Consider the following 22,516-nt stretch of genomic DNA (forward strand, 5'->3'; position numbering starts at 1 on the left):
CAAAGAGGAAGTTGGCACAAGGTCTGCTGGGAGGCACCAGGTGACATCATTGCATAGGCAGGGGCTGCATGTGCCGCTGAAGTGCACCTTCCAGAAGTCCTTGGGGAGGGAAAACACAGCTGCAGCCAGCTGCTGGAGGCTGGGACTCTCACGGCCCCCTGAGGGCCCCCTTTGGATTAAAGAGAAAGAACGTAGGTGATCTTTTCATGCTCATCTCCTAATGTGAGAAAGTGGGGAGTGTTGCATCACCCCAGCCAGCAATGATTTAAAAACCTGTATATTTTATGTCATTGTATGAATTCTTATTATTGAAAGTATTTTGATTAGAAAGTCACATATGTGGCCAGAGGGCTTTTTTTCTTGCAAAATTAGTAAATAACAGATGTTTATTTTTCCCTTTCTGGACATCTGTTTAACGACTTTGGACATAATGAGTACAAAGAAAGGAAAGCATATGCCAGCCCCATGCTGTATTTCTCTCTTTTTTAAGTTATCAAGTCATTGTTTACAGTATGGGGAAAAAATAGTTATCATTTTGATGTACTGGCATTCTTCATGACATCTTGGTCTCTTTCTTCTCTGCATATCCCTTCCAACTGATACCACCAACCCCATGATTTCAGTTCTCACCTATTTCCTGATAAAACCCAAATCTGTGATTTCAGGCTGCACCCCCCTGCTTCTGAGCTTCAGATCCTGATTTCAACAATCCAGTAGACTTTTCTACGTGGTTGTGTGCAGGAAGCTTAGACTAGACATGTTCCACCTGGTGCTCACTGCCATCCTGTGTGCACCTCCTCTTCCCTCTGTCTGCCCGTGAGTGGCCTGTGGCATCATCCAGACCCTTGACACCTCCTTGACTCCTTCTCCCCTTCTTTTCACCTCATCAATTGCTAAATTCCGTTAATTCATCTTCCTTACTATCTCACCAGTGGGTCTGTTTCTCTTCCTTCTTGTAGTTGAACGAAGTCTCAACAGGTCACCCTAGTTAATACCCATCTCTTTAAAATCCTTCAGTGGCTCCTATTTGCCTCACGGGTGAAGCCTAAGCTCCTTGGCACCCCCCTGGCCCCTGCTTCCTTCTCCAGCCCCGTCTCTGACCACACCTCCTTCTGCTTTCCGTGTTCCCACACAACTGGCATAAGGGCGCTTTCAGGAACATGCCATCCTCTCTGGTCCTTCGGTAGCTTTGCCTTCTTTTCCATCAAGTGTGTCATCAAGACTCGAATCAGAAATAAGGAAGTCTTGCCATCCTGGGTTGGGTCCTGGTCCTGTGTGCTCCCAGTGAGCCCTGGACAGCCCTCCAGCATGATCTCAGATTCTAGTTCACCATCTTTTTTAAAAATCAGACTGTCTTTTCTCTTATCTTTGATGTCTGAGACCAAGACATACTAAAATTTTTTGTCCCTAACATCAGTGTGGTGCCTGACATATGGTAGGTGTTCAGAATAGTGATGGAATTAATTTTTCTGTAACTAATTTACCCTTTCAGTTACTCCAAAGAGTACTGTGTTTATGAGTTGGTTAAATTTTTTTCATCATAGGAAAAAAAAAAGAATTGGGTATTTAAGCTTCACTTCTTACTCCTTAAAAAGTTGAGTCTACATATAGATTTTATTGAATTTTTAAGACTTAAGCAACACTATACTCAAAAGAACAATTTTCCAGTTAAAGGGAAAGATACATTAATATTTTAATCTATGATCATATGTAGACTTATTTTTAGAGAATGGAGGGTCTAACAGCTGAATTTTGCAAATATTCTATTTGCCTGTTTAGCTCTCTCTCACACTCTCTTCCTCTCTCTTGCTTTCTTCCTATTCCCACAGCAAGGATTTCAACCCCCTGCTATGCTTCCCTAACACCCTACCTCTCCCCTCCTTATCCCTCCCAACAGAGGACCCCCCTCCTTCCCTAAGAAACTGGATCCCTTCTTACAGGAAGTCCTTCAAATTGCTGCAGCCACTACCAGAAGAGAATTCATTTACACTCATCATCTCATTCATCTACTTACCTTTTCCCCCCTATTCATTTGACAGATGTTTATTAAGAGCCTCTTCTCAGCTGGACACTGTGTGACGTCCTGCAGGTACAATGTTCTCCAGACACAATCCCCGTGCTTCGATCTGTTTCCAACCTGGGAAGTGATGCCAATAAGCAAATAGGCACTAATGCAGATAAGAGATGCTGTAGGAATAAGAACTTGATCTTGATGCTGTGAGCATTGAAGTCACTGGAAAAGCATACTGGGAAGAGGGAAAAGCAACTGCGGTAGCCCAGGGAATAACCTTTCCTCCAGCCTCAGAAATTAAGGTGCCCCCGCTCCTCAGATATTTTCCTGTATTTTGGCACTCAGCACATGTCATTATGATCATATTCATTTTCTTTGCTGCCCCTATGGACTGTGAGCTTTTTGAGGATGAGAACATTGTCCCTTCTCCGTACCCACAGTACCTGACCCCATTCCAGGTTAATATACATTGGAGATGCTCCATAAATGTTTGGGGAATATTGAGCATAACCATATAAGATGTAAAGTGTTTACAGCTTCTTTTTGTTATGAGTTGAATTGCATTCCCCTAAAACATATGTTGAAGCCCTCACCCCAGGACCCATGAATGTGACCTAACTTGGAAGTAGACTTTGCAGATGTAATCAAGTGAAGATGAGGTCGTAGCTGATTAGTATGGACCCTAATCTGACGTGACTGGTGTCTTTATAAAAAGAGAAGAGACACAGAAACACATAGGGAGGATGCCATGCGATGATGGAGGCAGAGATTGGAACGATGTACCTACAAGCCAAGGAACGCTAAGGATTACCAGCAATACGACGTGCTGAGAGAAAGGCATGGAGCAAATTCTACCCTAGAGTCTTCAGAGAGAGCGTGGCCCTGCTGACACTTTGATTTCAGACTTTCAGCTTCCAGAACTAGAACTATTCTCTTTTCTGTTTTGAGCCTCCCAATTTGTGGTACTTTGTTATAGCAGACCTACAAAACTAATACAGTTGCTCTTCATTTTTATCAGGAAATACTTTTGTAGTTCCAATTACAAACTTTAGGGAGTCAACATTATTGGTGGGACCCAATACCCAGCCACGGGTCATGCTGAGTTACCAAAAAAAAAAAATGGAATAGTTCGTGGGGTGCTAATAGCTCAGTGGAGAGCTCCTGCTTAGCCTGCATGAGGTCCTGGGTTCAATCCCCAGTACCTCTATTTAAAAAAATAGAACAGTTCTTGCCTTGAAGATAACTGGCATTTAGAGAATCTCTCTTTCAGCTTCACCTAGCTACCCACTTTATTTTTAGAGTGGTTATTTAATAGCCTGGCAAGATCTGCTGTGCTTATAAAAGGATCCACCATGGATGAAAGGAAAATAGTATCTGACTTCTCATCTCCTTACGGCTTCTCTCAACGTGTATACGAGGCCAGTGTTCCCTCGCGTCAGATCTGGGGTGGAAGAGGCTGAAATAGTTCTTTCTCCTTCCTTTAGTTGCTTCTCTCTGGGGCTGAAGTTGGCGTAGGACAGAATGTGGGAAGTGGGGAGCTGTGGGAGGACTGGAAGGGAGGGAGCAGCCCTTTCTAAATCAGTCCCCCGTGTGCTTGCAAGACCTTCAGTCCTCCACCGACCCCGGACTCGTGGCCCTGCCCCTTCCTGTATGGGGCCCTGTATCTTGTCCTCTGAATTCTCAACAGAAGTGTTGATGTGATTTGCTGCTCAGCCTTACTCTTACCTCTTGATGATTTCGGTTTGCAAAGCTCTTTAACATTCCGAATTTAACTAAACCAAAAGGAGAATAAGCCTCTTTTTTGCTCCTGATTCCTTCTAGACCTGGATGTCCCTGGGTCATTGGCAACAACAGGTGTCCCTCCCAGCTTTTAAATTGTGTGTGTGAGGATACACTCCTTGAAACTGTAAGATCGTCATCAATTTCGGTTTCATTGAGGGACTTGAGCTGGGTGGAGGTGGGAGGAAATGATCATTTTTCATTTGTTTGGGGGACTTGCCCTAAAAAGGAGATTGTCTGCTTCGCTCTCAGTCTTTGTGTTGATGACATTTGTAGTGTTTACCAGGAGCATACAGTTATCCGGAAAGCTCAGACTGATGACAATAGTATTTGAAATGCTTCTGTAGGTCTGCTTCGAGGTAGACAAGAAAAAATGTATGTTCCAAGGTACAAGTGCTTGTTGACTTTTAAGCGCAGCCAGCCCGTGCTCTTAATATTAGGGAATTCAGAATCGCTCCGCAGTGATGGCCTTCCTGTCCATTTCACGAGAATGTCAAAGGACAGTCGTAAGTACTTTACTTTATAGTTTATTAATTTTTTCCCCTTCTTTAGTTTGCCATCTACTCTCAGAAACTGGAAAATAATTTCTTCTATTTTTTTCCCCTTTCTCATTTAAGCTGAAATTGATTTCTTTCTGAGCTGGTAAGGGGAAAAAAGATTAAGCTGGAGTTAATACAGTTGCCTTTGCTGAATAAAAATCAAAAAGCAGTTTACTTTCAAGCTGTGCTGTATCAGAGTAAAGAGCTGTTCTGTCCCCCCAAGGAGGATTTTGACATGAGAGAGTGCAAAATTCTGTAATATCATTATAGAATAATGGTAGCCAATACAGGAATTAATAGAATTGTTTATTTGCTGGATGGGGGTGGGGGATGGGATTTGTGTGTGTGTTTGGAAAATTGGAAAGCTAGGAGACACTCTTGAATCCATCAGCTTCTCCAGAACTCTTCTCAAATGCTTATTGTCATGACAACCGTCTCTTCATAAACCAAGGCTCCGAGTGTAATACAGATGGGATTGGTAACAAGGTAGAGTTGCCATCTGCTTTGTTTTCTCTGAGGGACATTAATTTTTTGATCCCCAAATATGATCCTCATATCTGAAAGTCTTGACATATTTTTCCCTCTGGAGTCAGAGTTGTGGGATTAATTCTTTTCTCTTGACAAACTACCTCCTTATCTGTCGTCCCATCCTTTACCTGTTGTTAAAGGGAGAAAAAAAAAGGATAATTACGTGTGTGTGTGAAAACAGATATACGTGTTTTAATGATTCCTTCCTTTATCTACTTTGCAAAGTCTGCTATGAGGTGCCTGGTAATTCAACAGTACAGTCAAAAGTGAGGTCAGAAAAAGTAGAAGTCAGGCAATAATTTTCCCAGGAAACAGGGAAAATTGTTACTGCTTTTGAACATTATATTAATATCTGCTTCCTGGTGGTAGGGCTTCACGCAGTCCTGAATAAGTTTCATTGTTCTTATTTTCCAACAAAAAAGGAGCCCATCAGTTCTTTAGGAGAAGAAAACCTTCTTATTACTAAATTTGGAGAGAAATTTGCCACATAAATGAGCTTACATGCGGGGGAGGGGGGGTGGGCAGTCCAATACCTTCATCCACCCCTTTCCCAGAGATGCAATGACACTTTCTCATACCCAGTTACTACAAAAACTGAGAACATAATTTTTTAGAGAAAGAGAGTCAGCGTTTCACAGGTTCACACATGCTGTGATCGGGATTGAGATACAGCCAACCTTTTGAAAAATAAGAAAATACATGTCTAGCCTTTTAAAGGTGTGTGCTAAACTAAGTCACTAAATAAAGATTAAGGGAAATATTTTTATGAAGTTCATATTTAAAGTCAGGAATAATTTCCTCCCTTGTATTATAATTACTTTACATATGCTACAAAATGCATATTCTAACCTTTAAGTCTCGAGGTGCTTTTACAATATAGCTCCATTTTCCTTTTCTAATCAGAGAAATTCTACAATTAACCTCCCTATCAGATGTGATTTATTTCTATACACTCTTTTTTTTGGTTCTATCCCTTAATGTGTAAACATAGTCAAATATTAGTGGATGAATCAAATATAACCACAACAGATCACACACACAGATGCATATCCAGAGGCACATAGGATGACAAAACAATAAATGTGGGCTGATGTCCAAAGCAAGGAAAAACTAGCAAATTTTTGAAGCAGAGTCTGAATACACTTCTGTGATTAAGTCTAATAATTTTTCGAAGAAACGTTATAAGAAGTACGGTTCATCGAGTATAGCTCTTGGAAAGGGTTTAAAACCAAGGAACAGTTGAGCAAACTTGAAATCAGTTTTGTCTTTGGATATCTCTTCTTGGTGAGTAGCCTACTCAGTGTACCTAAGGTTTTTTCAGAGGAAAGACAATCTTCTGCATTTAGTTTATACCTCATGTATGCATCGTAAGAGGGATATCCAGGAAGTATCTCAGGTCCTTCCAAGCAAGCTCTCTGTTGGCTCTCTTTTGTTTAGATAAAAATGGGAAAGAAGTAAAATAATCAAACAACACTGTTGGTTTTTATTTTAGATGTGCCACAGAAACACCACTTTTGAATCTGTATATGTAAAAATAATTCTCAGATAAGGTGTGTTAAGCCCTGCTGAGTTGTTCTGAAGAAACTGGTAATGATGTCACAGTGGCTTCATTATGTAGTGTCAGATACAACATGGCACCCTGTCAGGCTGCAGAGTCAAGACTGGAAAGTTTGTGAATTTATATAAATCACATGGCTTTCATCATCTGTAATTCTTTCAACGTATAGTCATCTTAATAAGGGGTGTTTGAAGTATGCACCATTAATTTTAAAAGGCAAGACCTTTGTTTATCTTAAAACCTCTAGACTGAATTAATTTGGCTGTCAACTCTGCTAAATGTGACATATTTTTAAAATATCAAATTTGTCACATTCAGTTCTTCACTTTCTACTGGTTTTTGTTGCTTAGCATTGCCTTGAGAACACCACTTTTATTTCCCAAGGCATGTAGTCACCACAGGACATGATTCATTCTCTCTACAAGTAAGCACCAGCAAAGACAGTGTGGAGGTCTTCTGAGTTCAGTAGAGAACCATCGGTCACACATTTATATCGGAGATGTGAAGACAACTGCATTCTGGATTTGCTAAATGTCTTGAAATACTTTGAGTGTAATAAAACCCCAAACGTGCCTCTTTTCATTTTTTCGCATATGTATTTTAGGAGAAATATAATCCACATGCTCTTGTTCCCTCCACTTTTAAATCATAAAAATGTTGTTTTGTAAGAGCCATTTGATGTCCAGGAAGTCTTTTATCCTTTTTATTAGGTTATTTTTTATAAATAAATAAAAAGAAAAACTAAACAGAAAACACAGCACGACTTCATGACTTAGGCAAACACAAAGTGCCCAATTTAAGTTTGGAGTTCTAGATCTAAAATACTTTGAAACAGAACATTTCTCTTGGTGCTTTGGAAAAGTTGTGTTCCTTCTATTGGACAGATATTCCAGCCTGTTGGGATGGAGTAGGGAAGAGAACAAATGTTCATTGAGTTGTGACTCTGGTACTCTGGGACATCTGCTAGCTTCTTAATTTTTGCAATAACCCTAAGTAATTATTTTACAGATGGGAAGAGCTTTCAGAGACCTTAGCTAACTGGCCATGGGCCACAGAAGAATTTCAAGCCAGGTCTACTTGACTTTTCAGCTCATGCTCTTTTAATTACTTCTGTCCTCCTCATTCCATTGTGGGGGTGAGACGGGGAATGAACCTTCCAAAAAGTCCCATGTTGGGAAGTGACTTGAAAATACCTAATAATCGGACCTGAGGATGAGGGATATTGTAGCCTCAGGAAAGCATCCACTTGCTATTGGCAAGGTGGAGGTTTAGCATGGTGCTGCCATAAGCCCTTTGAGTAGGTGGTACTGTGCCAGAGAGGGTCTGTGCGCACTTCCCTTTATCAGAGTGGAGGAGAACCAGAGCACACACGGCGATGGTGGTCTGGGGCAGGCTCAGTGAGAGGTCTGCGTTCTTACACTGTGTGTGATTCGGGATGTCTAAGCAAATGATAACTCCATTACCATTTATTTTATTTTCTAACAGTGGTACACATTTGGTAAGAGTGGTGCATGATGTTATTTATTTAAATGGGTTAAACACATAGAAAAGAATTTTTCAATGCTTGCATGTTATTGGAGACATCTTAAAGTGTCATGGGATGGGCAACCCAGTTCTAATGGCTCTCTCTATCATGATTCTGCATCTAAAAGAGACTCCAAAACTTTTATCTGGAGGTGGGAAGATCATATTCAACTATGCCATGGGTTACATGGTTCAAAGTACAGGATTAAACTTATTGTCTTCTGGAGAAAAAAAAAAACTACAAAATGGAAGACATGACAAGTCTTAGCATTTGAACTGGGATGTAGGTTCTTATGACATTCTTTCTTCTATAGGCTTCCTCTGAGAAATCCCAGGTTTTATTCGGCTTGTAGTTGTCTTGTGATACGATGTCATGTTCCATTACATTCTTTTTCTTTTTTTTTTTTTACCTTATTTTACTTTGGCATCAAGGAGGAAAAAGGTGACTTGTTTAAATCTTCTTTCATTGACTTAAGGCAATACAGAAAGAATGAAACAGGCAATTTTATAACTGACATTTTGGAGAACATTGGGGTCATCATATGACTGAGAACATAATTAATTTTTTGAAGGTCAGGAAACTAATATTTTTTCCAGTAGATTTATTAAGGGAACCAACCACCTGGCTTCTGGATTTAAGACAACACTCCCCAGGGAAAAGTTGCTTTTTTCTTTCACAGGGATTCTGCTTTGCTTTACGTCTCTGTAAACTGCATCCCATGGAAATAAGAAGTGTACTTACTGTAGCACTCATACTTTTTTTTCTCTGGTTTATCTTTTGCTTCACAGCTGTGCAGAACTTAACAAGCATTCACATTCTACTTCATTTTGCCTCCGGCTCTCGGCACTCTTTGCTGAGACTTGCCACGCCCTGAGCGCCAGGGCAAATTAAATAATTTGTATGGTAGGCTCAGAGTGGGGAAGAGGGTTTAGGATTTCATGAGGCCCAAGGGAGAGGGGGAAGACCTGCCATGAGCTCCTTTCACAGTCAAAAAGCAGTTAAAAATCTTGGAGGAAAAATAGTCATTTATAACGAAGAAAGAAGGCAGGGATAGCTTTACTTGGTGATGAGGCTGGAAATAACGAGCTGGTTAACTGTACAGAGAGTTGTTCAGAAGGGGGTCTCTCTCAGCTTCATCAGCCCCCTGACCACACAGCAGCGGGGGAGGGGACTTAAGTCATTCCTGTCTGTTTCCACTATATCCTATCTCTGGACACTCTATTCACTAGACCTGTGAGTACAGACCAGAGAAAAAGACCCATGTTTGCTTTCTTTTAAGATTTTATTTTGTGAAATGAGATTTCCTTGCGTCTGACTTCACTTGGTCTCGATAAACTATTGTTACTACTTTTTAGGTAGGCCTTCTGTCCCGTGGGTGTGAATTCCACAGCCCCACAGACCTCTTGCCACTGTCACCAAGATGAGAGTCCCCAAGTGATGGGAAGTGAGTCACTTCTCACCGCGTCACCTGTCAGAATATCTGTCACTGGTGCATCCATTCACATCCCACGGATGCTGCTGGCTCCTGTACTGGCAACACTTTCAAGTGTTCAAAAGGTGTTGTTGAATGCCTCTGAGTTATAGTAAATTCAGCTGAAGCTGCATATTAGAGTAGTCTTCCCATTTATATGGAAAACAAACCAAAAGACTGAAACTTGATGTCTGTAGAGAGTTGGCCCAGTATAATTTCATTTAAGATGTATCACCTTGTTTTTCTCTGTTGGCTATGAATTGAGACTATTAAAGGGCATTTATTCTACACCAGAAGAGCATTTAACTCCTGTGTGGTTAAAATAATACTGAGATCAGTATACTGGAAGGAAGGAGACCCGCCATCCAATAGCTTCCTCTGGTAGCTCTTACGTTCATTGAGAAGGTTAATGGACAGTCTTTGCACACAACCTGCAACCCCGTTCCCCGGAACTTGCCGAGGACACTTTGCAAGAGACTCAGTAACCCTTGTCTGCGGGCAATATGCACAGCTGGGAAAGATAATTAAATAGACTGTTTCTTTTCAAGAGATCTGCATGATTTCACCAGAAGGACCTAGCAATTCTGCTGGACTCAGACTGAAAACTATTACTAACAGACATACTTCAGACAGATTTCATAATCACCAGACTTGTGTGGTACAAATGGTTATGGTGAGCTTCTGAGGCTCCCAAAAGACCGATAAAACTGTCAAACTTAAGAAGCACTGGAGTTCTGAAGTGAAGAATTAAAAATTTCATTCAGTTTCACATGTAAGGTTGCGACCAGAAAGTGCTTCTTCCGTTTTTCAAAACTGCTCGGTTACATGGTTGCTGTTCTCTCTCAAAAGACCCCCTAAATCTCATCCTGTGACATTTTGTTTCAAGCTTTGTGGAGGGTATTGAATGATATGGCGTAGCTTTCATCAAGGGCGACATGATCACATGATTACATTTCCCCCCCACATCAAACAAGGAATGTCATGAGAAGAGAGAAGACACCTCACTCTTGAATGTTAACATTTCTGAAAGGCAGTGTGATTTATCGGGTAAGTTTATATTGCTATTATGCAACTTTACCCAAAAGATTGGGGTGAAATCTTAGGGAATTAAAACTTCCCGTGAGCTTTCCTTTTGAATACTGCTCACTGGAGTTGGTTGCTCCCATTAGATTTTGGCTACTGAGAGAGACAAGGTTTTTTTTGTTTGTTTGTTTGTTTTGCTGTCTCAGACAGTGCTTCTTCCTGAACAAACCCAGTCCATTTCGACCCAACACACTCTCTACGTAAATAGTTGCTGTGTGTAGGGAAACTAGTTCTTTTTTCTCCCCAGGAGTCATGAAACCCAGTCACTGTTTTTTCGTCCTTTAGTGTTTTCTCCTGAACAGAACTGCCCACTTTCTCTCCAGTTCCAAGTCCTGCTTTCTGTGAGTGACGCCCATTCTTTCCAGTGGGAAGACCCTTGCTCTGACAAGTGCTACATTGTTATGGGCCTTGGCATGGTTGAATGATGGAGCAGAAGGTGCAGTAAATTTAGACTTTAAAAAAGCAGAATTTGATAGAATGGTGCATTTTGTGCCTCTGATGAGGACATAGTCTAGCAGGATTTACAGATACATGCATAATTAACATGAGTATAGTGATAGTGTAAGATAATGATCTGTTAGAGGCACATGAAAAGATGCTCAGTATCATTAGTCATTAGGGAAATGCAAACTAAAATCACAGCTCCAGTGTGATACCTCTGTATGTCTACAGAATGTCTAAAATGAAAAAGACTGACCATACCAAGTATTGCCTGGGGATGTGGAGCAACCAGGGCTCTCATCTATTGCTGGTGGGGATGTAAAACAGAACAATCACTTCTGAAAACGGTTCAGTAGTTTCTTAAAAAGTTAAACATATGCCTACCATACACTTACCATATAGTCCAGCCATAATATGCTTAAATACTTACCCAGGAGAAATGAAAGCACATGTCCATACAGAAAAATGTACACAGATTGCTCATGGCAGTTGTATTTGTAATAACCCAAAGAAAACAAATGCGATGTCCGACAGAAGGATAAGCAACTTGTGTTTATTTATGGGCTCTATCCATCCAATGGAATACCACTCAGCAAGGGAAAGAATCAACTATTCATACATGCAACAACATAGATGTCCCAAAATAATTATGCTGAGTTAAAGGAGTCAGACAAAAAGGTGAGAGCGTCTTGGGAATTAAATTAATGTAGTAACAGTGGAAATATAGAAAGGAGAAAAAGGACTTTATTGTTACTTCAAAGACGGAATTGACAAGGCTTGCTTATGGGATGGTGGCTAGCGGGGCGTACACCCTGAGGTCTTTCTCAGCTTAGGCTTTTCTGACGGCTCGTCAGCTGTTGGTGGTGGGGATTACTTGGAAGATGGTGCTTAAGTATATAGGAAATGGGGAGCTAATTGTTTGAACCAATTCTTTGAACAAGACCCCCAGGAAGAAACATTCAATAGGGAAACCATAAGTACTACTGCTTAAGGAAAATAAACTTAGGTTTTGGCTTTTTAGTAAATACAAGTATAGATAGCTAATAAAATTGTGTTATCAGTGAGAGAAAACAGAGAAGAGGACAAAGAAAAATGGGATTCCTAGATCCAGTCTCATGGATAAGAGGGAACGAAAGGTTGAGGGCAGAGAAAGGGTAAGGAAATGGGATGGGATGCCTCAGGGCAGAAGGACAGGGAGCTGATTTGGAAAGCAAGAAACTTTATGGACATCTTGTTTATGCAATGTCCCTGTCACCCTGGTGTATCTTAATTTGTGGGTCTGGGTTTATTTAGTCAGTTCGTCCAAAGTCTATAATGAATTGCAGCTCATAAGGAGTGGTGTCAATTGTGGTCAAGGGCACAGTTTCTGGAGATTATGTTCCCACCTCTGACCTTACCAAATACATCAGCTCTCTGATCACCTGCTTCCTTATCTGGAAAATGACATCCCTGTCAGTTTCTATCTCTGAGAATTATTGTAGTGATAAATACTTAAACAGATTTGTATGGAAAGTACTTAGTATTACTTCTAACCCATAGTAAGGGCTCAACAAATTGATCTTCCTCTTCTTTCCCTCCTTCTCCTTCTCATCTTCCTCCTCCTCCTTCTTCTTAGTCACTACTCTTGCGCATCCACCATATTGTCAGTGATGATTGGAAAAAGCTTTTCTCTCCCAATAAACAAAAAATAAAAAAACACTTTCGTGTTTGTTACCAGAAGTAATCATAATGCCACCTTTATTCATCCGACTCATTTTCCCCCAAGTAATTTATTTACGTATACTATGTTATTAGTCTTTCTTTTACACGATATGGAAAAAGGGGGCGTAGCTTAGTGATGAAGCAAAGAGGTAGACACTTAGTGACTTTGGTCCTGCCTGTGCTCCAATTCCTATTTGTTTTAAGGCAGGTAAGTTACATTTCTTGCACCTAAATATCTTCAACGGAAGCAGAAATGAAATATAATAATCACATAAGGCTATTAAAAGTGTCAAAGTAAAAAGCATATGAGTTTTAACACTATTTAAGTATAAAGCTTTATAGAAAGCTAAGTGGGTTGTGTAAGTTAGTATATTTCTGTAGATGTAACTAAGGCATTAAGATGTTTAAGTTGATTAAAGTTCATTGATATAGTAGGCTTAAAAAATAGTTACTTGAATGCAGATGGCCAACAGACACATGCATAGATGCTCAACATTACTAATCAGGGAAATGAAAATCAAAACCACAATGAGATATCATCTCACTCCTGTCAGAATGGCCATCATCAAAAAGAACACAAATAACAAATGTTGGCGAGGATGTGGAGAAAAGGGAACCCTTGTACACTGTTGGTAGGAATATAAGTTGGTACAGCCACTGTGGAAAACAGTGTGGAGGTTTCTCAAAAAACTAAAAATAGGACTACAATATGACCCAGCATTTCAGATATATACCACTCTTGGGTATATATCTGAGGAAAACAAAAACACAAATTCAAAAAGATACAAGCACCCCAATGTTCACAGCAGCATTGTTTACAATTGCCAAGATGTAGAAATAACCTAAGTGTCCATCAACAGATGAATGGATAAAGAAGATGTGGTATAAAAAAAATATATATATATAAAATGTTGTGGTGTATATTATAACTGGTATACTACTCAGCCATAAAAAAGGATGAAATTTTGCCATTTGCAGCAATATGGATGGACTTGGAAGGCACTATGTTAAGTGAAGTAATAGGTCAGACACAGAAAGACAAATACTGTATGATATCACTTACATGTGGTATGTAAAAAAATACAGCAAACTAGTGAATATAACAAAAAAGAAACCAGACTCAGACACAGAGAACAAACTAGTGGCTACCAATGGGGAGAGGGACAGCGGGAGGGGCGATATAGAGATGAGGGAGTGGGAGATAAAAACTGTTGGATGAAAAAGAGACTCAAGGATATATTGTACAACATGGGGAATACATCCAATATTTTGTAATGATTTTAAATGGAAAGTAACCTTTACAATTGTATAAAAAATTTTAGAAATGAATTACTTGACTTTCCTATAAAGTGTACTTCTATTTCATGTTATTCCATCTAATGGAAAATAGAGCATCCCAGTTCAAATCTCTGGTTGCATTCATTTCACCAGCAATGACTTTTCATTTTAAGTCAGAAGTGTTTTTTTGTCTCGTTTCAGGCTTTGTGGATTTGACCCTCCATGATCAGGTCCACCTGCTGGAATGTGCCTGGCTAGAGATCCTCATGATTGGTCTTGTCTGGCGCTCCATGGAGCACCCAGGGAAGCTCCTGTTTGCTCCTAACTTGCTCCTAGACAGGTGAGTGACCTGGCTGTAGCCTGGGGGAAGAACATCCTTGATAATAACCAGTTTAATCCTGAAGCTGTTTTATCCAACACTTCATGAAGCTTCTGAGAACTTTGTCAGATATGTTTACAAGTGGGTGAATTCGGGTGATGTAAGGTAGTCGAGTTCACAGAAAGCGAAGGATAACTTTCTGCTAGACATCTTCCCAGATTAGCTCTGTTATTTCTAAAATATGTATATGTGTGTATTTGTAAAATTATGAACTGTAATTTTCTAACTCCACCTTCATCTTGTATTGTATGAAAAAAGGATGAGTAACTCCCCTTTAATTAAAATCTTTTTTTGGCTCATGTACCTCCAAGCCACAATAGCCTTTTCATTTCCTTTTCCAATTTTCCCATCAGTAAATGAGGAAATTTGATCAGAGTTTTGAAGGCCACTTCAAGTTTTAATGAATTCATAAAAGTTACTTGCTTATTTAGAAGATGAAGATTTCAGTTTTCAAATGCTACTACCGTATTTAATGGATTCCATTTAGATTGACTTGGAATGCGAGTCCTGCCATTCTTTCTTATTCAGTCATTGCATAGAGTGACAGAAGTCAGACATTATTCAAGAACAGTTAGCACTGCCAGAGTCCCTATCCCGCACCGGCCGCTGTGCTGAGTGCTTTACATAGATGGTCTTATTTCATCATCACAGCACCGCTGGGAAGCTTATCACTCATGTTTTATCCGAAAGGAAGCTACGTTTCAGAGACATTCTGCTCCTAGGAGAAGCCCTGAGCTAGCTAATGGTGGAGACAGGAATGGTGGAATTCACAATCTGGCCGGCCGTGGCACATCATACTGCCTCCTGCCCTGTGCACACGACCTTCACACTTCCCTTATCAGGGATGCCTTCTTTGGTTTGTTGCTGTGGCCTTTTGTTTCCACGTATGACTTCTTTGTGGACTACATAACCATTTGAATGGGAAAGGTCCATCTTCTCATTGTTCCTTGTAAGATTTTTGGCCTCTGCTCATCAGTCCAGGTTGCCCATGATGTGTCTTTGTGTGATCCTTCCTTTCGGATTGCCTCCCTACCTCCCCATCTCCTGTCTCGCTCCGGCTTCCTTCCCTAGACCTGCTCAGCCCCCTGGAACAGAGTTCTGGCAACATTTATTTATTTAAATACTGGAGAATTGTACAAGTACTGGTTCCTGTTCAGTCATTTTGTGTTACCATAGCTTTGAAAAACAGTGATGATAGGTTCAAGAAGCAGACTTTCTTTCCATGGAATGTATTCCCCTATAAGGGCCCTGTGAAATTATTGAGTATGGCGCCCGATCTTGTTCCGTAGAACGGCCCTCACACAGCATTCTGTTCGCCTTTTAGAGGATGTTTCTACAGTGCTCCCTCCCTTCGCCTTCCTTCTTTTCCTTTCCCTCCCCTCCCCTTGTTCTTCTTGTCTTGTCATTTCTTCCCTTCCACCTCTTTTTTCCTGTTTTCCTCTTTCCTTCTGTTTTTTCACCTGCCTCCTCCTCTTCCTCCCCTTCCTCCTCCTCTTCCTCTTCCTCCTCCTCCTTCTTCTGCTTTTAAGAATGTTCTTGTTACAATCATGTGACTCTGGGATCAAGTTGTAACACATTTGCAGATGAAAATCTTAGACCACATACAGTGTTTCCCACTGCAGCCTAGAGTGTGTCTTCAGTGTTTAGGATTTGGGGATGTTCATGACTGAACTGATTTTCCATGATTTACCACCTCATCCTTGTCTATCTTCTTGTGTACACACTTCCTGAGAACTGTCATCCTATCATTGCATTCTAAATATGAAAGGGTTTGTGACATCACCTCACCCCCATGAACTCATTTTGCCAATGAGGTAATATTACTCAGGATTTTATCAGCCACCTGCTTGCCTTTCTTTTCTATATGCTCTAACGGTGGTTAATTTTCTCCCATGTCTCTCGCTGCATTGTGAGTGACTAAAAGTTCTCATCTTTGTTCATTCCTGCTTCCTAAAATTCCACATGTGAAGTGCCTACTCCCTCTAGACCAGGATTTCTCAGCTTCTGCACTGCTGACATTTTTGGTTGGATTACTCTTTCTTGTGGGGCATTGTCCTGTGCATTTCAGGATGTTTAGCAGTATTCCTGGACTTTACTGACTAGATGCTCTTATAATAGCACCCCTTTCCCCCGAGATGACAAACCTAAATGTCTGCAGACATTTCTAAATGCCCCCTGTGTGTGATGGGAGGGTAGGCGCAAAATTGTGCCTGGTTGAGAACCACTACTCCAGATTTTCCTATTTCAATGTCCTGTCAGCTCTTGAGACTCACAGTATCCCTCGCTGAATACATTATCCTCTTTATCAAGTTTGTTCCTTTTCTTTTTTTTTCTCTCTGTCAGTGGCATCAACATTCACCTAGACACTCAAGCTGTCAGACAAGTTCAAATTAACCATGGATTCCACTTCCTCCCTCACCAGATTATGCAGTTAGCCATCAAGTCCTGCCCTGCTTCTGAAATCCACACCTCCCCTCTGCCCTAACACAGGTGCTTGTCAGCCCTCCCCAGAGCACTGCCTTTCCACCACTAGCCCTCCTTCTCGGCCACCAGCCCTCTTTCCTTCACTCTATTCCCCACAGGGCAACCAGAGACTTTTTTCCAAGGCGCAGTTTTGATCCTGCTGCCTCCTGACTCAGCTCTCCCCATTCCTTAGAAGGTGCTGTCTAGACTTCTTAACTGGAGAATCATGAATTCCTGCTCCAAGTGTCACAGACACAAACACCTGCAGAGCCGGTCAGATGATGGAATGAGGAAGGCCAGTGGCTTCCTCCCCAGAAGGGAGTTCTGGGGATTAAGTGAGCCCCGACAGGCTCTTGTCCAGGCTGAAAACACCTGGACCCTGAATTCAGCCTGAGAGCCATGAACTTAACCTTACCACACTTCAGGGTTTTCTTCCACTGCTTCTAAAAGGCCCTGTACCTTTAGGACTCCTTGTCAGAATCTTGGGACCTTCTTTAGGACTTTTTAGGGCTCATTTCAGATGTCACTCTTCCATAAAGCCTTCCTTCAAACTCTCCTCTTCAAGCAGAAAGTAGCCTTTCCTTTGTCTAAGTTCTCACTGGATTTGGTTTCTGCTTCTCTTAATCTCCTGCCATCTGTAAGTCACGATTGTGTGTCTTATCTTCCCTTCTAGCTCTTAAACTTCTCGTGGACAGGAACCGGATCTTGCTCATCCTTTTGTTACCTCCAGAGAATGAAGTCTTCAATGATCTGTGATAAGCGTTTGTTAATTGCACTGGCCAAGGTCACCCGCGTGGCTCACGGCAGACGCCGGGGAAGCCACATCTTCCGAGAGTCATTTCAGCTGTTCTTGTCATCAGACTCACTCCCTTCTTGTTCAGGGCCACTCATCAGTTCCTCGCTGAGACCCTCATAGACTTTGAAGAAATTAGGATCCATCCGTTTTGGAAGGATTTTTAAAATTACTAAATGCGTTTGGCTTACGCTTACACTTCTGCTTATACTCCACAAACTTGTTAAATTCCGAACGAGGATAAACAAAGGATCTCATTTTTTCCCATCACTAGACCCACTACCGAGTAAAAGCCTCAAGATCTGAATACATTTAAGGACACTTACATACCTGTTAACGGTTAGAAACGTATAGAAATAAATATAAAGTATATAAATAATATTAAATACTTTATCAAAGATGACCCATAGTATAAATTTTCCATACTGTTCTAATTATTAACATGCACCTAAATATTATAAACTTTCCATACTATTAAATTGCTCTCTTGGTTTTAGAAGACAACTGCTTTTGATGACATTGATATATGCATAACAGTGAAAAAAAAAACATTGTGGCCAGCAACCCATTTGAAACTTTATACAACTGGAAGATGGCTTTTGAGCAATAGTTGAGAACACTGTTTATGTTTTTTGCCTCTTTGGTAACATTCAGCTCTCTGATTAGCATAAGTCACCGTCATCTCCCTGTTGCTCTTTTGTCATCAGATTGTACGTTGTAAACATTTTTTTGGTAACAAAATGTAGAGATCCATAGGTTTCGAAGCAAAGTGTTTGACTGAGAGCCAGTAAACAGATGAGTGTTGACTTCATCATTTTTATTTTATCCCAGACTTGGTGATACTGCCTTTAAAAGGTCAGCATCCCTAGGCTGTTTACATCTGTCTAGACAAAGGGACACGAGAAAGTCAGAAGTCCCAAGGGTCCTGTCACCCATGGATTACCAGCGTTGCCGAGTGGGATGGTTTATCCGCCATAGATTATAATAAGTCCTATTTTCTCAAACCTTCTTGGCAAATCCAGGCATTTGTGCTTTCCAAGGCTATCAGGAGGCTAGAATTTACACCAGTCTTCCCTTGTAATTACTCAAATGTTAGTATTGGCAAGTGAGGCTTAGTGATTACAGGAATATAAAAAAAGAAAAAAACAAAACTGCTGGGTTGCCATCCCCCAGTTGTGAGCAGAGGACACATTTTCTATCTTGTGTCCATTTAAAAAGAGTTATTGCTTGATTTGCTCCCTGATGACAGCCCATGATATCTTGATTCTGGAAGTTAATAACTTTCCTGGTAGTCATATGCTCGAAGGCTAATTTTATCCTTGCCCTGCTTAGCCTACCCACAATTTCCAGTTCTTCCCCGTGTCCTGCAGCAGTGAGTTCCAAGCACTTAATGCAGTCATCTCTTCCTGTGAAAAGCAAGAAATAAAGCTTATTATAAGGTATTAATAGAGAAGCCAGTAATTTCTCGTGTGTGTGTGTGTGTGTGTGTGTGTATTTTACAAGAGGAAAGTTAAAGATAATAAGAACGCCTGTGAAAGTAATCAGGAAATGGAGAAAACTCATTTTCCATTCTAGCACCTAATCCTTTGGTGTGTTTTGGCACCAGAAAACACAAAATATGTCCTCTGTGTCAACTAGGAATGCACCTCTTCGTTTAGTCCTGCTTGAGTGCTCACCCTGGAAAAATAGAGACTGAAAACAGAAGCAGACGTGTTCAATATATGTCATTCCCTGTGGGATCTCTCTGTTTTTGCAGGAATAAAGTTGACTATCGCTGGAAGGCAGATGGGATGTTAGAGGAAACAATGTAAATTGCCTGTTCAGTAAGACTATCCAGTTTCCACAGGACTGTCTAATTCTGTTTTGCTGGCGCCATCCGTGCTAACAAATTCTGAGAAATATTTGCGGATTTCTCAGTGAAGCCAAAGCACTCTCTTTCGACTCCTATTCACTCTCAGGGGAAGAAAAAAAAAACCTATTTATCCATTTGAAAAGCAAAGCTTAATTTGACAAGCAGAATATTCCCTGTGCCAGGCATCTGGCCAGAGGGTTGTTGATCTAGCTCTTTCCATCACTCCTGCATCAGGAAGCTCTGCCTGTAGGAAACAGTATTGGACAACAGAAAGTTCTTTTACTTGCAGGCATGAAGTAGGAATAAGTTCTCTTCCTTACGAGAAAAACAGGTTGCTGCCCTGGAGAGAACATTTTGCTGCTTCTACCAAATAGCTGACTATTTTCATAAGATAAATTCATTTTAGATTGAAAAAAAAAAGAGTCCCTCTCTAGAAGCAAGAACATTCTCATTTTAAGTTATTTATTGTAAATATCTCAGGAAAAAAATCTGCGAATAAAACAATGCTTCCAACATTGCTTTTACTGGACCCTTTTTATTGGCCTTTTTTTTTTAATCTCTGTGTAAAATTTGATGTAAATTCTTTGCAGATTTTTTTCACTTGAATGAGTGAAAAAATAAAGTTCTGAAGTAAGTTGGTGAATTCAGAATGTAATTTATTTAAAGCTTTCTTGGGTGTAAAGAGAAGGACCTCCCTTTATATTCCCTTTTCAGATTTCTCCCCTCTGAAAAATATGTGCTGTGCAGACGGGGGAATAGCGTAGTACTGGGGGCAGCAAGTGGTCGGGGGAATGAGCGGTCAGCCCGTCAGCAAGGTCAGTTCTGGGCAGAAGACTCTGTTACTTCAGTAGCTTTGCTGGATTCCCTCACGACTTTCCAGGAGTACTTTGGTACGCACGTCTATTTGACCCATTCAAATCTCAAGCACTTTGTTCATAAGCTCTTTTTGCTCTACCTTGTAGAATTGGATGCAGAAAGAGAAGAAAGGAAGCCAACATTTATTTAACTTCTTTAATCTGTACAGTAGCATGTGACGTTATCTTCTATACTATGTCTTATTCATTATATGTGAATACAGGTAGCAAAGAGGTTTACTAGTGTATATTCTGGCTCTGGATCCGTTGGTTCTTTCCAGTCCTGAGTCCTTAATTACTTGGCCACAGATGCCAATTGATCAATTCTTAAAAGTCTTTGGTTTAGTGTTCTGACAAATCCTGGGAAATATAAACTGCAGAGGAAAAAAAAAATTGAGGCCAAAAGAAGGGAGAAATTAGCCAAGCTGCCAGTATTACTGCTACCTCTGATTGAAAAGAATCAAAATATCTATTGGGCTGAAAACTAATTGCATGTTACTTACTTTAAATGGGTCATTTAGGTGATATGTGAATTATATCTCAAGAAAATATTAAACACACACACATACTAGAAATTTCAGAAAAAGTCAATTTGATCAACAAGACCTTCAATCGTGAAAGCGCGTGTAGGGGTTCTACTGGAAAAATGTAAAAAAAAAAAACATTCAAACCGAGATTTCTGCTTAAAAACAAAAGCAGTTAAGAAGCACTATGTTATAAAGCTTGTTAAGCCACAAGTCTTTAACTCCTCAGGAAGAATAAGCCTCTAAGCAGTAAGGATCCACTTAATATAAAACCATTCTAGAGAAAAAAAGCGTAATTCCAACCAAAGAAGTAATCCCGTGTGGGAGGTTAATTTGGCTTTTCTTACGTTTTCACATACCACATTCTTTTTGTATTTGCCATGTATTATTGACACTTAAACATTGATTTTTAAAAAGCTAATTGATTTAAAATACTATCAATGTAATGTTTTCAACAGTTTAATTCTAAAATATCCTGATACTTGTCACACATGCTACGTAGAGATAATCAAATAATCTCTCTCATATCTGCTTTAATCGTGGCTGCCTTTCCCTAGTCGGCTTTGAAAAGGCCCTCATTTGTTTTAATGAGTACCTTTAAAATCCAGTGATGGAGATGGCTAACTTCAAGTCTGTGTTAGTTAGGATTCAGTTTCAGTCAACTCAGCAGACACTTACTGAGTACCACCGTGTTTCTAAGGTTCTGCCTGATACTGGAGGATATTAAAATAAATGTGTGAGAGGCAGGCAGGGAACTCACTGTCTAGTGGTAGGGTAGCATCAGTATACAAATGAATGAACGCAGAAGCAAGACATTATAAGCAAGCCTCCACCACACCCCACACCCTCCATGTCTAGTTTATCTTCCTCCATCACTTTCTTTTTTTAAATTGAGATATAATTGACATATAACATATATTAGCTTCAGGTATACAATACATGATTTGATATATGTATATACTGTAAAATGATCACCACAATAAGTCCATCACCACAAATACAGTTTTTTTTCTTATGATGAGAACTTTTAAGGTCTACACTTTTACTGACTTTCAAATACACAATAAAGTTTTATTAACTACTGTCACCATGTTGTATGTTACCATCCTCAGGATTTATAACTGAAAGTTTGTACCTTTTGACAATCTTCATCCATTTTGCCCACCTCCCACCGCTGACAACCACCAGTTTGTTCTCTGTATCTATGAGCTTGGGGTGTGTGTGTGTGTGTGTGTGTGTGTGTTTTAAGATTCCACATATATGTGATATCACACAGCATGTCTCTCACTGTCTGACTTACTTCACTTAGCATAATGCCCTCAGGGTCCATCAATGTTATCACAAATGGCAGGATTTCATTCTTTTTTTAAGGCAAAATAATATTCCATTACACATACACACGTGCGTGTGTGCACACACACACACACTTTTTCTTTATCCATTCATCCATTGATGAATACTTAGGTTACCTCCATGTCTTGGCTATTGTAAATGATGCTGCAGTGAACATGGGGGTGCAGATAACTTTTTGAATTAGTGTTTTCATTTTCTTTGGATAAATACCCAGAAGGGGAATTTCTGGATCATTTGGTAGTTCTGTTTTAAAATTTTTGAGGAAATTCTATCCTGTGTTCTGTAGTGGCTGTGCCAATTTACATTCTCAACAACAGTGCACAAAAGGATTCCCTTTTCTCCACATCTTCACTAACACTTGTTATTTCTTCTCTTTTTGATAAT

The 22,516-nt window shown here is 40.2% G+C and overlaps 1 protein-coding gene and 1 long non-coding RNA gene across 4 annotated transcripts in view; one reads left to right on the plus strand and one right to left on the minus strand.

The window, feature by feature from the left end:
* The window catches only part of ESR1 (estrogen receptor 1), a 378,297-nt gene that overhangs the window by 296,278 nt on the left and 59,503 nt on the right, over nucleotides 1-22,516 (plus strand). For all 3 annotated transcript variants that reach the window (XM_072966053.1, XM_072966054.1, XM_072966055.1), the window contains one exon: nucleotides 14,116-14,254. In XM_072966053.1, the coding sequence (XP_072822154.1) occupies nucleotides 14,116-14,254 (139 nt within the window). The remainder of the gene's footprint in view (nucleotides 1-14,115; nucleotides 14,255-22,516) is intronic.
* On the minus strand, nucleotides 4,615-6,417 carry LOC140697765 (uncharacterized). Its single transcript, XR_012075086.1, has 2 exons — nucleotides 6,211-6,417; nucleotides 4,615-4,985 (listed from the first exon to the last, which is right to left on the minus strand). It is a non-coding gene; the product is annotated as an uncharacterized lncRNA (long non-coding RNA).

Source organism: Vicugna pacos, chromosome 8, assembly GCF_048564905.1.
Source record: "Vicugna pacos chromosome 8, VicPac4, whole genome shotgun sequence".
Lineage (NCBI taxonomy): Eukaryota > Metazoa > Chordata > Mammalia > Artiodactyla > Camelidae > Vicugna > Vicugna pacos.